Here is a 17,355-nt window from a genome sequence, read left to right as displayed (position 1 = left end):
GCTCCTTTGTTCCATGCTGGCTGAAACCAGAGGACCAGGGCTGATAAAACAGTCTTCAGCTTCTTGAAGGAGTCCTCCCAGTGTATCCTCAAACTCATTTGGTCAAGACCTGGATGTGTCTTGAATTTTGTCGTCTTCTTTCTTTATGTTTGCGGAACTGTAGACTTTTGTTTACACTGCAGACTCCTTGTTGGTGGCTTTGCCTGGAGTGAATTTGGACAGGATCTGTTGGTTTTGAGCGGTTTGGGCTGACTGGGGAAGCTGCAGTCGCACTCTCTGGTCAGTCTTCTTCCACATTTTGAACAGATGGACGTGGTAGCGAACAGATACCTGGCAAACGAATAACCAACATATTTTAAGTATAGCCAGTTAATGTGAAAAGTCAGAGTACAATGTCTCTTCACCAAAGTTCTATACTGATTGTAGGTCATGTAACGTTAACTCCATATGCAGAAGAAAACCCAGTAAGTCCACCTTGACATTATTATTATCATTTCAGCTTTTAAGGAATGATTAAAAAGAAAAATCAGAAGCTACAAAGGCTGGTTAAATCTGTTAACCAATGATTCATATTAACATTTACACTGATCAGGCATAACATTATGACCACCTTCCTAATATTGTGTAGGTCTCCCTTGTGCCCTGTGTCTGACAACAGAATGTTGTTAGTGGGGGCCTTTGGGTCCTATGGGTTGAGGGGAGGGGCCTCTGTAGGCCAGGTCAACACCTCGTGCTGTTCTTCATGTTTTTTGAGTTGTTCCCAAACTGTTTTTGTGTGTGTGTCTGTGTCAGGCTGCATCCTGCTGGGGATGGCTGCTGCCATCAAGGAGTGTCATTGCTATGGGGTGGGGGTGTCTGGTCTGGCCTAGGTGGGTGGTACATGTCTAAGTAACATCCACATGAATGTCAGGTCCAAAAGTTTCCCAGTAGAACACTGTATTGTCACAAGATGGTCAATGTTATTTACTTCTCCTGTCAGTCGTTTTAATGTTGTGGCTGATTGGTAACAGACAGATCAAATGATTGCATAGTGAGAAAGTAAACACTGTTCTTTGGATCTCCTTTGTACTGTTACCCAACAGGGTTCTAGGTTCAGCCTTGCTGATTGGCTGTGGCCTTTCTATGTGGGTTTTCTCTGGGAACTCTGGCATCCTCCCACAGGCCAAAGATGTGCATATTAGGTTGTTTCGTTGTCTCTGCCAAGGGTGTTCTCTCCCCAACTTGACTGCGGTCGGGGATGGTAAATTAAGTACAATATGTTGGCTGAATGAACAATATTGGCTCCAAACTTACCGCAGTCCAGAAAACGTATATGGTGAAAAGGGCCAGCGTGAGGACCAGGAGCCCCAGTGCCTCCATGCCATTAGTGTAGTAGAGGTCCATAGCTCCTTGAACACACAGCCATCCTGATAAGCTGGCCAGTGGCGTGATGAACAGGAAACATGCTACATCACCACACAGCGTCCTCCTCTGGTGCTGCATGGATGGAGAACATAACCACTGGGGGAGGAAGAGGGGGAATGAGGCCTGATTGACAGCACGTCATAAAAGTTACAACATCAAGATGGTGTGCGTGTTGTGGGTGAGGTGACGTAATGTGGAAAAATACACGCAATAAATTCTCTAGGAACTTGAATGTACAGTATGTGGATATATAGATACAGGACATGCTTTTTTTATGGTGTGATATTGTTAGAATGAATATGAAATCAGTCCTTGTACATGATGACAACATGGAAGAAAACACATGTGAAATGAAAAATCTCATCAGTTTAGTTTTTAATAGGAAATTATTAGAATTTTCTAAATGACTAAATTTAGCTCTAGAATATATTTTATTTGACAAATTTATTTTACCACACATCCTAAAAAAATTAAAAGGACCTAGACATAGCTGCTCATTACATCCATTATCTTACCTTTTATTGTTATTATTATTATTTTAAAGCAGTCACATTTACATACATACTAGGGTTTCAGTATAATGAAATTGCTGTGTAAATCACGTTTTTAACAGATACTTTACCTTAAAAAAATCTATAACTTGACCTCAGTGTCCTCAGTGGTAGCAATGACTCAAATAATCACCCAGCTGTAGAACTTAGTGGACTACGGTGGGGTGCTATGTCTGTCTGGCTCTGGCAGATTAACAGATCACTGATCACCTTTGTTCGACTTTGGTGAGCTTGTTTGGCCCATAGAGACCAAGGAGTGTATCATATACATCTCTGGGTTTGAATGAACTGTATTACATATAATGTATATACTGTGACTATGCCAGACTCCTGCACCATAGCTTTACTTCCTTGAGAAATGGCATGCAGCTGCAAGGTCCCAAACAAACATGAGCGAGTGCAAAAATTCTAACAGTAAATGAAGTCACCTGTGCGAGGGTACACTGTGTGTGCAGGGCCTGCTCTGGTGATGAGAGATGAATAACACCTCCACATGTGCTACATCACAAATGTAAGTTATTGCACCTGTGTTTCTGTGCATGTGTGCCCGAGGTTTAACATGGCAGAGAACACAGATTACAGTACATGACCACATGTATAAAGGGAAAGAAGGGACCACGGACACACTTTCCTTCACTGTCCCGGTGCAGAGCAGCAAGGGGAGGAAACATCATCTAATCTGGCTCTCAGCCTAAGTGGCTTTAACGGTACAAATGGTCCAGCTAACACCAGCGTGTTCTTCAACGTGAAGGCAACGACCTGCAGAGAAGCACCTCCCACTAACTGTGACACCGGCTGTTTCATTCACTGAGATGATGTCGGGGTTTATTTGCATACAGAGCGCGAAACTGAGATCAGACCTGGGGATGCATTTGGGGACTCATGGGAACACACAGACCTAAAGCTGGCCCAGATTGGATCTCAACACAAGGTCGGAAAATGCCCTTAAAAGAGGTGCCCCCCACTACTTCTGTCTTATACTCTCTTTTACTAGTTTGTTAGCAGTTTCAATGACAAAAAAAACTCATTCTTGTATTTTGCTCAACAGCATGATACTGAACAACAGTGTGCACAACTCCTGACAGACAATCCACTTATGTGGCACATGTAGGGTGGAAGGTCTTTGGGCTGCATAAAGACACGTACACAGGGATCCACACTGACAGTTGCGTAGGGCAGATGACCATGACTGCAACACTCACTCATTAGCATACTGAATATGTCAGCCCAGCATAGATTCTTCAGTTATTGGTTATGCTACAGGCTATCATGGTACTTGAAAAGGGACTAATGTTTTATGAATATTTAAAAAAATAAAATAGTGCAAAAAACACTATATATCTAAATTTTACATGTATAGGAATGACATGAACATGGAAAAGGGAAGTCTCACATGTTGTGTATATTTATTTAAGTATATGACCTGAAATAAATATTTCTCTCTTAGTACTCCTTGGTATATCATCAACTAAGCATGACTAAATAAGAAATTCACATTTACTGTTCAGCTGTAGTGGTATGAAGCCTTACAAATAGTTTTTATTTTATTTATTTATAATCTGAATTGAGTGCTGAGCAGCAGTGGGTTAATGAGCATCAACAAATGACAGAGCTGTGTATTGCAAGGGCCTACCTCAGTAAGAGGTTTTGGCAGGCGCTCCAGTGCAAACTGGTGGTGGCAGAGCTCACAGTGGCCACTGTTGGAGGCAGTGAGCCACTGCTCCAAGCAGGTCCGGTGCACCATGGCCAGGCTACCAGAACACTGACACGGGGAGAGAAGCTCCCCCGAGGTCCGGTCTTCGTGGCAGATCCTACAGAATGGCTCCTCACTGCACAAACTGACACACAAAATGACATTGGTCACAGGAGGCCTGATGTGACCTGTCTGCTATAGTAGATATAGAGAAACTGTCAAAGCCTGCAGCTTAAAGGACCACTACAGGAAAACCTTCCTCAGGCCATCAGGACTGGCACATTTTGCACAGGGACTTTTTATTGGTTTATGTGATTTCATTATTTTAATATTCAATAAATGTGTATATGTGTTGTAAATATTTTGTATATACACCGATCAGGCAGAACATTATGACCTAATATTGTGCACGTCTCCCTTGTGCCTCCAAAACAGTTGTGACTCATCAGAGAATGGACATGGGCCTTCTGAGGGTGTCCTGTGGTGTCTGGCAACCAAATGTTGTTAGTGGGGGCCTTTGGGTCCTATGGGTTGAGGGGAGGGGCCTCTGAGGATCATCCCACAGATACCTGATCAGTTTGGAATCTAGTGAATTTGGAGGCCAGGTCAACACCTTGTGCTGTTTTTAGTTTGCAGTGCCACAAGATGGCCAGGGTTATTTTCTTGACCTGTGGTTTTAATGTTGTGGCTGATCAGTGTATGTCATCCTCAATGTTTTAAATTCAACGAATCCTGTCCTGTACAGAAACACACTGCACATTTCCATAAAATGATCTAGTTTACCATCATAATACCAGCCATTAGCCTGGAAGATGACTAGTTTTTATTCATTTTCTTTGTTTCGTTCTGAACTTTAAGGTCCAGAAATTAAAAACATATGACACACAGGGATAATACACCATGTATCACAATGTAAATCCACTACATGTATCAGCATCTAAGAAATGCAAACCCCAATTCAAAAACAGTTGCAGAGGAACAGAGAACATGTCTGTGCTGTGTACATTCTGAGACACAAGCCTTACAGATGTTTCCAGAGGTATGTTGAACTGAATGGTGGTAACAGCTCTGCAGAACAAATATTACAAGTGTGTGTGATTGTTGTTTCTCGTCTGCTAAAACGGTTATGTTACCTGTCTGTGACTGCTTCACATTCCTTAGTGGGCATTTCTATATGAAAGCTGTTGAGTTCTTCCTGCTGTCCATGTTCAGACATCAACGTGACCTCCCCCACTGGACTGGACTCCCACGGGCTCCTGGGATCCTCTGCTGTCATATCTGCTATGTAAGGGGCCATTCGCTCATGTCACATCTGTTTTCAGACACAGACAGAAACATGTCATTATTTTACATGTTATTAAACTATAACATATTACATGTGATATTATAAAAATCACAGATAAGTCATTTAATACCCTTGATTAGCCTTTGTAAAAGGCATATCATAGTCTATCTAATATTCTAGTGCATATAGTCAAAGCCAGGTACTCGGGAGTTGAAAGAGTATCAGTAACAGTAACTTGCACAGTCCTAGTAATGATCATATACATGTCGATTTTTGATACATAGTTGGCGCATAGTTCACTTTTTCAAAACATTATATTGTTGACATGAACTTTTTTTTTTTAAACTGTAAGCCAAACTAAATTACAATCAGTGTCTTGCCTGTGCTTGTCTGTAACTTGAGTCAAGATGTGATTAACCTAGCTTAGCATAATGACAGGAGGCAGAAGAAAAGAGGTATTCTGATCAGACCCGACAGCATAAATAGCAATTACCACAATAACTGACATGTTAGGATGAGTTAAATGCTAGTCATCATTTCTTGACAAAAGCTTGTTTATTCACCGGGCGCTGGCTAGTGCGTCCCCTTCACCTGTTTCCAGATACAAATTAATCTGAACACAAGTTTTAGTACTAGCTGTTGATTTTACATTTGTCTGCTTGAGAAAACATCAGCTCAATTAAAACAAGGAGCAGTACGTCTGGTAGATCAACCCAGTCATGTTGTGGAGTCATTCAGTGCTGCAAATGAGATGACTGTGCCTGGTGTGGCACATCACTCACTGAGATTTACTCGCAGATGATAATTATCTGCAGTTGCCCCTTTCTTATAAAACTCTTAAAAGTGAGCTGCAAAATTCTACCTCCCTTCCTACTTTGGTCTCATCTGCCTATAAATATGACATTGTTGCTATGAATGGGCAAAAGCCTGTTAATGTTCAACTACTGCTCCCAAGTGACCAAAAGCTCAGTGAATGCAGGTTTAAAGTCAAATTTACAGGTTACCTCTGAAACAGGTTCATCATATTCTCATGCAATGCAAAGTGTACTCTGACCCACTCTAAGATGTGCAGTCATAGCTCAGGTCAACACACAGCTGACCTTGTTCAAACTGATAACACATGCACAATCAGGTGCACATGAAACACAACACCAAGCAGTTGCAGCGTCAAGCCAATCACATGCAGTGGAGCTAAGGCCAGCTAAATCAATAGGCTTTAAACAACACGTTCTACAAAGTAACAAGCCAATCTTTAACAGTATTCTTACCACAAGCTCAATATCCGCCAACAGTCCGTAGCTGTGTGAGCTCCCATACCGTGAATAGCAGCCCTTTCCCTCTGTGTTTATCATGGAGAGTCTGTGCATGGAAGCTTCTCTTCCTAAAGCCTGCCAGCAGATTAGCATGGCTGACGGACAGTGGTGAGAATAGAGAGGGATTAGACGGAGGGAAAAGTAAGGGCCGGGCCAGACGAATAGAAATCACATCAGAGTGAGTTACACCACGCGGGAGCACCACCTCACCATATCCCCCTTAATCCTGTTAGGAGGCTACCAGGCAGGCAGCAGAGTGAGCTATTCACTGGCCTCATGGTAATGTAGGCACCGCAGACGAGGAGGGACATTAGGCCGAGTTGTTGTTGTGTTTGGTTTTGGAAAGGGGTGCAGTATGTATGCACGAGACATTTTCTGGATGCTGAAATAGAAATCTGATGCAGAATGGACAGAGAAACGAAGTATATTAAAACTTAATTTAATGTCCTTGATTGTAATGCCCTGGCCCTGCGATTGCTTGGAATATCCTCTCAACCTATTCCTCCTTGATATATTGATTGAACAGGATAACACCAGTGATTCAGGATAGAAATGTAAAATGTGTTAATTACTTCTACAATTTAATTTTGCTCACACCTTTCGAGGACATGCTGTCCTCAAACATAGATAAGGTTTGCATTTTATAAGACTACAGTTTGACTTCACAGTGTTGTAAAGCTCCAATGTAAGAGTAAGAATAATCTTTGCTGAGTGGGATTTACTACAGCCAAGAGTAATTTAGGAGAACTATTTTGATCTTCTTTTCTGTCCCAACTCCCTCTTTTGTTTCTGTCTCTCCAGCCGGCTAGCCTTAAGTAGATGGATCCCCCCGTGTGAGTTGGGTGCTGCTCAAGATTTCATCTTGTTAAACAGGTTTCATTAATTGAACTATTTTAACTGTTATTTCAGAATCAGAATCAGAATCAGATTCAGACTCTTTATTTGCCCAGGGGGGCAATTTAAGGCACATGTGAGCAGGATGGCGTGGAAAACAAGACACTTTTAAAGAAACAAAAAATAAATAAATAAACTGTATGCAATATATACAAAACCTGTGCTATAAATGTTTGGAAATTTCCAAACCACCCCTAGAGGATGTCAACATGACTGTATAAATAAAGTGAATAAGTGAATAAAGTGGATAAAGTGCAGACAGGGTAAGTGTAAACAGGAGTTACTGGGATGATATGTTTACATGTCACTATAAAGTTAATTTCATTCATGTGAAATCTGTAAATCTCATGTTCAGCAATTGAATATATTCGTGATGTCTAAATATATAAATTGGGATTAAGTAATAGGAAAGTGGTTTAAAAAATGGAATAAAATAAAATAACATTCTGCTGTTGGTGGATCGGTGCATTTTGACTTTCAGCCGTTGCAGCAGTGCTGACGCTCAGTGCTGTCACGCTTCACTATTGATAATAAAACACTGATGTGTGTTGCCCAGATGATGAAAGTAGTTTAAAGCAGAGACACATTCAGCTCAACTCCAGCCCAGCAGAACCTCTGAAACTCTCATTCTGCTTTCACTCTGCACGCCTGGAGAGCCGGGGTTTCACCTCTCAGTATTCAGTAAGGACATTTACATCTTCACAGAGTGGTGAATAATTAAGAATAATTTAGGATATTGTGTATCAAAAGACAATCTTCAAATGAAAACAATGATATCCTCTGCCTGAGTGCGAAACTCGTTGCACTTAGTACACTGCCTAACACAATGAAATAGAAAAACATGTTGGTCCCAGTGTATATGGAGTATGGAGAGTTAGGGTAAAAGGCCTTCCATTCATATTTATTGTAAGAGAGAAAGAGAAGGACTGTCACAGGCAGAGCACCGGTGCCTTTCTTTCTGCCTCCTTTCAGTCTAATCCTGTCTGCTTTTCACTCTCAGACTGCTTCTGAACAAAGCCCAGAGGGAAGGCACAGCATTGGGAATTCCTTCATGAACAGTGTGAGAGGTTGGGATAAACCTACCTCAGACATACATACATGCAGAGGGCCTCCTCACACTGCTCTGGAGAAAGGCTGTTTCCTGTGCTCAACGTGGCCTGTGTGTGTGCTGCTTGGATGCTGTCTCTGGGTGCAGTCCTGGATCAGCTGATGTTGTGTCTGGGCTTTAGTCAAGGTCTATTTGAGATCAGTGGAAGCGTCTGCCCCCTCCTCAGTTTGCATTGTGTTAAATGGGACTGGGGCCCTCACTAATCCTGCTCAGGGAAGGAGCGAGGGGCCACTCGCCAGTCTATCGATCGCCGGTTCCATCAGGTCTCGTAACAGCCATTAAAAGATGTTAATCCACTGTTTACTTCAGTCTGGATCGATAGGAGACAACAGCACCGTAGGAGGCTGTCTGGATCACGATTTACCTGCACTCTATCACCATCATGATTAATATACTACAGCACCTGCTCCCAGTAGGTACTAGTATCATTCTTAACAGAGGAAGGGCTCAGTGTGCTTTGATTAAAGCATTCTGAACAACTGGGTTGTGGCTAATGTTAAAAGCATATATTGCTGTTCTGAATATCTACACTGAGAAGTGAGATGCTTGCCTTCATAGCCTCCACTGACTGCAGTAACAAGACCAGTGTTAAGGTGTAGCTGAACTGTCCCTCTCAATATTTTAATCTCAACGATCTTAGTTTAAATCAGTTTATGGACTAAAAGTGCCCAGGTAGCTCTGTCCTTGGCAGTTGGTATTGATAACTGAATGATTCACACCAGTGATTTAAAATAAAAATGATTTGCTTAAAACTAGTGGTGTGGAGGTAAGCACTGATGCCTCACAGCAAGAAGTTCCTGGGTTTGAATCTATGGGCCGACTGGGCCTTTCTGTGTGGAGTTTGCATGTTCTCCCTGTGTCTGCGTGGGTTCTCTCCAGGTACTCCAGCTTCCTCCCACCATCCAAAGACATGCTGGTTAGGTTCATTGGTGATTCTAAATTGGCCGTAGGTGTGAGTGCGAGTGTGAATGGTTGTCTGTCTCTCTGTGTTAGCCCTGTGATAGACTGGCGACCTGTCCAGGGTGTACCCCGCCTCTCGCCCGATGACAGCTGGGATAGGCTCCAGCCCCCTGTATGTTGTGCACAAAACTCAATCAGTCATCACAGGAAAAAAAGAAATGTTAAAATGAAACATATAAATCTGCTGCCCTAGACGTTTTGTCGTTCTACAATGACTACATCTCTCTTGAAAGGTACTCAAGTGACATTGTTTTGGGAACAGTCAGAAGTCAAACCTCACAAACACACTCACACACCTCTAAAAACTGATCTGTCAGTTTGGGAAAAGTTACAAAAAGTGTTGCATCAGATGCTGTTAAATGGTCTAACAACCATTTCATCTGAAATGAGAGACACTGAGAGCTAACTGATTTACAAATCTTTGTGTTCATGTGTTCATGTCATAAATAGAATGTGGGCAGAGACAAGGACTCAGACGGGGCTTGCCAGGATTGTTTGAAGTAAGGGAAGGGGTCACTAAGTGTTTTATCTGGGGGACAAAATGATTTAATGCTAGGAGACCTTTCAAGGGTCTGTTTTTAAAACACAGATAAGGAGAATCAAGCCCTGAAACAGAAAACATTAGCAGATACCATGCAAAACTCTGGACAGCCTTATTGTCACCAGTCTTGATGTGTATTTCTTATTTACTGCTCTGTTGTGCATCCTGACAGACGCCACCTTTTTTTGTAACACCGGGACAGGTGTTTTTGAGATTCTGTCAGCTGGCGTGCTCTTCTGAGCTGGTCATCATTTAAAAAGTGCCTCTCCATTAAAGGAAGAGCCCATTAGCTTTCAGAGGACTAATCTGTGAAGAATGCTATATCAGTCTGCACTATCAGCAGGTCCTCCAGTAGAGGAAGGGTGATGTCTCTTGGTTTTAAAATGGATCCTAAGGACAGAAGAGAAGTGAGCGTGCCAAGTGACTCATGTCAAGTGGACATCCTTATCTCTGAAAGTTGGGTGTCTCCCTCTTGCGATGGCTCCACTGTTCACAAGGCAGCCAGGCAGGGCTGGCAAACATTTAGACAGAGAAGAAGCCTACTGCAGGCTGCAGTATTAGGAAGGGTAGGGGCTATGATATTAGAAGAACATTCAGAGAAGCTGCAAAACAAGCCCTTGAAAAAGAAGGGCAGGGTGGCTTAAGGTATCAGCAAGTTCAGTTGGATAGGAGTTCAGAAGGAGGAGACGTGGATCAGTCCCAAGCAGACTGCTCTATTCAAGGCAGTTTGTCCCTCCTCGAGGCAGCCGGCAGCCACAGGCCACCATGACGGAGTGGACTCTGCTCAAACGTCTCCTGGATGCTGTCCACCAGCACTCCACCATGATCGGACGTCTGTGGCTCACCGTCATGGTCATCTTCCGGCTGCTCATTGTCGCCGTGGCAACTGAGGACGTGTACACCGACGAGCAGGAGATGTTTGTGTGCAACACGCTACAGCCGGGATGTTCCACCGTCTGCTACGACGCGTTCGCTCCCATCTCGCAACCTCGCTTCTGGGTCTTCCACATCATCAGTGTCTCCACTCCATCCCTTTGTTTCATCATCTACACGTGGCACAACCTGTCCAAGCTGCCCCACAACACCGCCCTGAGACTGGGGCAAGGACCTGGGGAAATCTCAGGGCAGGGAGGCCGAGACGGACGGCAAGATGGAGGACAAGAAGCGTACAATCAGAGCTGTGACTCTGAGAGCTGCTCCATCCATTCCCATAAGCATCTGGGTCACAGCCTGGCGGATGTGCTGGACCACATCACCGCCCAAAGCCTCCAGAAAAGAGACGCCAACAACATAGTGTCCTTGAGCCAGGCCCGAGCGTGTGCCTTCAGGGAGGGAAGTGCAGAGGCTCACATCGTCTCTGGAGGGGTCCTATCCAAATGTTATGTCTTCCATGTGTGTTTACGGGCTATCCTTGAGGTGGGATTTGTCTTGGCTCAATGGAAACTGTTTGGCTTCCAGGTGCCTGTCCATTTCTTATGTACCTCGTACCCCTGCAGCCAGCCAGTGGACTGCTACATCTCCAGACCCACAGAGAAGACCATATTCCTTCTCTTCATGTTTTGTGTGGGGGTTTTTTGCATACTACTTAACCTGCTAGAGCTTAACCACCTGGGCTGGAAGAAGATCCGTCAGGTAGTGAGGCTAAGAGAGAGAGTGTCCTGGGGAGGCTGTCCAGGCATGGAGGGGGGCTATGAAACCTTCCCTCCAGACAGCCCCTCTCTCATATCTTCACTTGGCTTCAGGGAAGTGACTAGCACCACCTCACTGCCCACTTTTGACCTAGTGGTTGGTCACCAGCCTGACTGGAGCTGTTCTATGAAATGCGGCAAGATGAGGGAGCCCGAGGACGCCAGGAAGACTAGACAGGAGCAATCCAAGAGACAGGAGTCCCACAAAGGAGAGAGGCAGCCTTTGAAGAGTAAGAGGGAGATCAGAGGGTCCAAGCAGAGGAGCATTGAGGTCTGGATATAGTTATATATCACTATAGAGAAGCATGTTACTGCCTTTTATCTTGACCCATGGATTCCATTCAGATTTTACAAAAAGACTGATTTGCCAAAAATAAATAAATAATAATAAGTCTTGGTCAGCGGTAAATGTAAAGAGAGGGGCTCTTTACATTTACCAGGTCATTAGTAAAAAATATAATTTAAAAAAATCACAGGAGAATGACAAATAAAAACTGTTCTCATGTCCCCTTAAGGACATTAACTAACATTTAACTAAAGATTAGAACCTTCATGTAGAATAAATGCTGTTGTTGCTGTTGTTATTTTGTAATTCTTGTCAATAAATCTTGTATTTCAACACAAACTGGGAGACTAGAAATCATTCATTAATACACATAAATAAAAAAATAAAAATAATTATTTGCAATGTTTCTAGTATAAAATCGTAATTGGAGAGTGCAGAACTTGAAAAGTCACACTGAAATTAAGATATCAAATGCTCCTGTCAATAAATACTGCTTTATATGCTGATGCTGGAATAGTCGTAAAGCTTGGACAAGATTAGGTGATTTGGACAAAAAACGTGTTTGTACTTTTGAAGTATTTTCACAATGAAGTGAGTTGGTGAGAGTAGAAGCAGTGTGTAAATATCCCCTACAGATGCAGATGGAAGAGTGTGAGGGTTGACTGAAGGCAGCGGTTCCCAACAATCCTTAATAAAAAATGTGTAATAATCGTAAAGTCACATCACAGGTCGCATGAGTCCTTTTCAGACTGTTGTATGTGACTTGCTGTTGGGTAAATTTAATGTATACAGTACTGACAGAGGCAAAAATTAGAGATTCAAATTAATAATAGATAAGTAATATTTGTCCTGCATGAAATAAAAAATGTTAAACAATAGAAAAAATAAAAATAATAGCAGTATCCTTGAACTACATTAGATGAGGTCCAACACCAATGCTGGGTGTGAGTCATAAAGTCAGGCTCACACTGGGAAAATGGAAACGAACAAAGCCAAATACACTAAATTAGAAACAGGCTGTTGTTTAACGTCAGTGTGCGCTGTTGGAGTTCCCTTCATTGAAACTAAGAGGCCAAGCCCAAACTGGCACCTGCAGGTGGACAGGGCCATATAAATTTAGCCGTACAGTGTACATAGATGTACAAGAGATCAGGATGCATTGAAAGAAAACACATGTGCGTGTGTCGGCTCAATATTCGCTGGTCATTTATTTACACAATATATTTATTCTTATATTCATTTACAACATCTATAAAACATCCTTTGCATAAATTATGCTACAGAGAAAAATAAACCAGAACTGCAAATTTGTTTTGCCAAGAAGTGGACAGTTACAGTAAATTAATACTGAAGGGAGACTGGAAAGGTAAACAGAGGTACAGTGTTAATACATTTTATTTTAGTGTATCAAAGTGTCAGTAATTCATACAGTGGGGCTACCTGTAAAAAAATACATTTAAAATAAGCTAATCTTGCATTCAGTCTTAAATATGTAAACAAAATCCAACAGGTAGGACAGAAAATTGGTATAGATATGTATAGTTTTTGTTCGATGATAACAGAATCCATAAATGTCTTAAAAAATGTCTTAAACCAAATCTTCAGAAGAAAGAAATAATCTTGTTGTGTTGTTTTCTGGAGACTGAATGCAAGGACATTCCTTTCTGTTAGGTACTGTGATGCTGACAATAGATAGCACCCTGTGCTAAGATCTCCCCAGAGTCCGATATCCATAATAATCATCATGCAACATCTTGGACATTTAAGCTATTGCAAGCTAAAATTAAGCATTTGATGCACTGGCTCTATTCTCTCTCTATTGTATGAAAAGTAGAGTTGGTCCACATACAATAAAAGATTCAACTAAATAATGCAGAATGTAATTAATCAAATACATACTGAGGCCAAATCACTTTACCAATAAAACTAAACCAAGGAAACGCACATAGCTCGTAAAGAAAAACTTTTTCAGTGGACTTCCCATGAAAACCTTTGAGTACTATAAACTCTCTATAAAGGCTGGCCACTGAAAAAAATTGTGCCAAAGACTCCACTTTGCTAAAAGACAATTCCTGTTCATTGTATCAGTAATAACACAATAATAAACATCTTGAACATGACCTAACACCAGGCAGGGACTATAGTGGTACAAAGTGGGAGGGGCCTGTAACTGCAGAAATGTCTTCCTGTCTTTCATTTAAAAAATACCCTCAACATTTGAATTATTCCCGTTTGGTTTCTCAGAAATCGTGTTTTGTTTTTGGTATAATTCGATTTAAGGTTTGTTGCTAAAATGCACCAAGGCAGCTGTTTTTCATCTTGAGTTTTACACAGTTAAACTTTTTTTTTTTATTGTTTTGTTTTACGATAAATGAACCAGATGATTACGTTCACTCTTTGTGAGTCGTAAGGGTGACATGACTGTTGCTCTTGTTTGTACTTCGAGACCAGTTTTGAATTTGCTGCAACAAAAAAATGAGAGCAAAAAGCACAATGTTTCTTACTAAAATAGAAATATAACTATAGAAATATAAATATAAAACAGGAACGCTTAGAAATAGCAGACGAGGTGAACGCAGACTTCTTAACAGAAACTTCTTTTCAGGTACAATTTAACTGACTGGAGATATGGCTGCTGGTTATCAGGATACAGAGGTGTTTTACCAACTCATGCCATAGTGGGACTCCTTCCTAAATAAACATAATCACAGTAATTGCAGTCATTCTCTCATTCTATGGCTTACCTCTAGTAAGAGACAGTGATACGAGTTACTACTTCCACAAACTCTGCCTACTTCTCATTTAAGATGTGATACAACCATTTTGTTCCAATCTACATTACAATAATTGAGATAGTGGCTTCATTATATATACACATCTAGATTCTACAGTTTTGACATCACACATATCCTTTACATCTGATATGTAGTGATTCTAACCCCGCTTTGAAAAACACAAAGTGCAGCACTAGAGAAGAGGAAAAGCAAAACATTACCAAACCAAAAGGTGCATGTCCATAAACATATAGTAGGTAGATAGTTTCTAAAGCTTCAGTGCAATACAGACGACATATCAAAAGCACTTTCAAGTGGCTGCAAGACGACCATTCCTACTCTTACATAATGTCACAATAGGCCAGAGCATGTAAACAGAGAGAGAGAGGGACATTCAGAGGTCACAGTTCCTCAAAGAAACGCTGCAAAATGTGTTCTGGAGCACAGAGAACAGCAGCTAACAGGAAACATTTAGAAAAGAGACATGAACAGAAAGGTACAGAGGTACAGCACGAGACTGGCCATCAGAGTCACGCACGTCTACCATGGTCCCAGTGGAAACTTCCAAGCGCCGGTGACTCTGACTGTCCAATCACAAAGCAATAAAAACACATTTAAAATAAATAGCCACGGAATGGAAAGAGTGGCATCACGCTAAAGCCAACACTGACCAAGTATTTGACATTTTAAATAATGACTATGGTATTCAGACTATGTTGTTTGGAGGTAAATCTGATGATGAGTAGGCCTGAAATGTCACCAATAATCCTCCAGTGCACAAGAAAACCATGTGCACAATTATGGCATGAGAAAAGTCGGTAAAAGCGGGTGTTAAATAGTTCTCTCTTTTCTCTCCCAGATGTGATTGGCTAATCCAGAGGTTTGTTTAAAGCGGCATTAAACCGTTTCACATGGGCACCAGCACATTATGAACGACAGGCTTGTTTCCAAAAAAGTTGGGAAGATGTCTAAAATGGGAATGATTTGCAAATAATTTATGTCCTATAATTAACTGAATATAGTACATTACAATAGTCTTCTAGCCTTTACATATTGACTCTCATTTTAGATTTGTTTTCTTCTTTGTAAACTCAGTAAAAAGTCTTGGCAGGGCAGGCAGGACACGGGGGCTTCTCAGAGATGCCGATGAGAAAGCAGCAAGAGAGCAATGACTGAAACTAAACAGTCAGTCTGTAGGCTTTACAACCAAAATAAGAGGAACTATGGATGATTGCAGAGGATTATCTCTTCAGTAAACAGCTGACCTATTGCTGATAAATAATTGAAATTAGCACAGCTTTCAAACCTGTCTAAATGTTTGACTGCTTGTGTTTGTTGGTCCATCAACACCTCTTATAAACAGTTCTTAATCTCAATGTAATGTTACAATTATGAAAACATAATTATGTCAAACAGTCATAAACAAGAATTAAATTTTAGCAGACTGGAATTATATCTGAACTTTGGCAAGACTTTATCTGAAAGCCTCACAAGGCATCATAATTGGTAAAGAACAAAGCTTGCATTTGGATAACAACATAGAACATGAACTGTTTTAACATATTAAACACACTGGTAGAACAGGAGTGTGGCAGCCATACTGGGGATGTTTCTGCACATTTTAGATTTTACAAGCACAAAAGCTGGCCACTAACCTTTTTTAAGGGATCGTTTCAATAAATAAAAGTCTTTACTGAATTTCTGTAAATTGTTCCAGTTCAACTGTGTGGGCAGCAAAATTGACATTCATTTCCTATCCATAAAGGATGGGACCTGTTTGGACCAGTATCTAGGTAAGTAGCTTTGTAGAGATAGACAGTATGTGTACTTTGGGTGACTCAACTGTTTAAAGACCTGGCTGATCATTTAAACATCGACTGACTCACTGAAATCGTATTTCTTAACCGGTTAGTGTGTGTCAGGCATGATGCAACGCAGTAACGATAAAGCCAAAGCCAACAGGCAGCTCAATGAACAACTTCTCTGAGGATAAACTGTGAGCAACTTCATATGAAGGACGGGCAGGATGCATTCCAGAGGTTGACATTTCCACTTTAGTCAGAGCCAGAGGACACAAAGGGTCCCACCAGGCAGGTCCACGTTAATGGCTAGGGTTTCAATTGGCTTCTGTTCATAAATATCAAAACAATGTAATCACTGACACTTGATCTTAACTTGGCTTGGAACAAAATTACTACCTGTCTGGCTTGGTTGGAAAAACAGAAGACAGAATTTGTTTTTGTCAGCCTCAAGCTGATCCAGCCCCGTGCATTTTTCTGGCCTGAGTCCAGCCGAGGACAGAGGCTGAGTGTGATGAGGCAGTTGGGCGTCTGTGGAGGACTCTGGGTTCTGGTCTTCACTGAGGCAGAGGGACAATGACGTCCACATAGCTGATGGGAAAGAAGCCAGACTCCCCGTTGATCATGCCCTCATACCAGTTTTCATCTATCTGGTTGGTGAGGATGATAATATCACCCTCTCTGAAGCCCAGCTCACCCTCATTCTCTGGCTCAAAATCATAGAGGGAGCGGCAGCACGGCTGGTCCAACACCTCTGACTCTGCAGCCAAACACAGAAAGACATCAAATGAACGCTTATTTCACAGCGGCATATCTGCAGTAAGGTATGGACCAGGTTCTCCTTTACCGGATACTGCAGTATAAGAGCTCAAAGGCCACAGCTCTTTTGTCAGCTCAACTACTTTTGTCATTTACTGAAAATTTTACTAATACTGAGCAATACTGGGCTTCTCCATGACATCTGAGCAAATGTCAGCCACTGATAAAGACCTTATGTGAAAGCTTTGAAAGATGTCATTAAGTTGAATCATTTTACATTTCAACATCATTTTACATCCA

At 41.7% G+C, this 17,355-nt stretch overlaps 3 protein-coding genes across 3 annotated transcripts in view; 1 reads left to right on the top strand and 2 right to left on the bottom strand.

The window, feature by feature from the left end:
• Positions 1–171: 171 nt before the first annotated feature.
• LOC311486160 (E3 ubiquitin-protein ligase MARCHF3) lies at positions 172–7,711 on the bottom strand (the record flags this gene model as incomplete). Its single annotated transcript, XM_084541921.1, has 4 exons — positions 4,782–7,711; positions 3,589–3,793; positions 1,294–1,500; positions 172–330 (listed from the first exon to the last, which is right to left on the bottom strand). The coding sequence occupies exons 1-4, from the start codon at positions 4,943–4,945 to the stop codon at positions 172–174; spliced, it is 735 nt and encodes a 244-aa protein (XP_084398047.1). The 5' UTR covers positions 4,946–7,711.
• A 2,483-nt stretch (positions 7,712–10,194) lies between these two features.
• On the top strand, positions 10,195–11,720 carry gjd6 (gap junction protein delta 6; the record flags this gene model as incomplete). The annotated part of the gene is made up of 1 exon (XM_084541745.1): positions 10,195–11,720. Exon 1 carries the CDS (start codon positions 10,515–10,517, stop codon positions 11,718–11,720), a length of 1,206 nt encoding a protein of 401 aa, XP_084397871.1. The 5' UTR covers positions 10,195–10,514.
• Positions 11,721–12,907: 1,187 nt separating this feature from the next.
• sh3gl3a (SH3-domain GRB2-like 3a) overlaps positions 12,908–17,355 on the bottom strand; it is a 28,462-nt gene continuing 24,014 nt past the window's right edge. Inside the window, exon 11 of the mRNA XM_084540918.1 lies at positions 12,908–17,056. Coding sequence (XP_084397044.1) covers positions 16,854–17,056 — 203 coding nt within the window. The 3' untranslated portion in view covers positions 12,908–16,853. The remainder of the gene's footprint in view (positions 17,057–17,355) is intronic.

This window comes from Chelon labrosus (assembly GCF_963514085.1).
Source record: "Chelon labrosus genome assembly, chromosome: 3".
NCBI classification, from domain to species: Eukaryota; Metazoa; Chordata; class Actinopteri; order Mugiliformes; family Mugilidae; genus Chelon; species Chelon labrosus.
The sequence above is the reverse complement of the archived record's forward strand: the minus strand, read 5'-3'. Positions and strand labels throughout refer to the sequence as shown.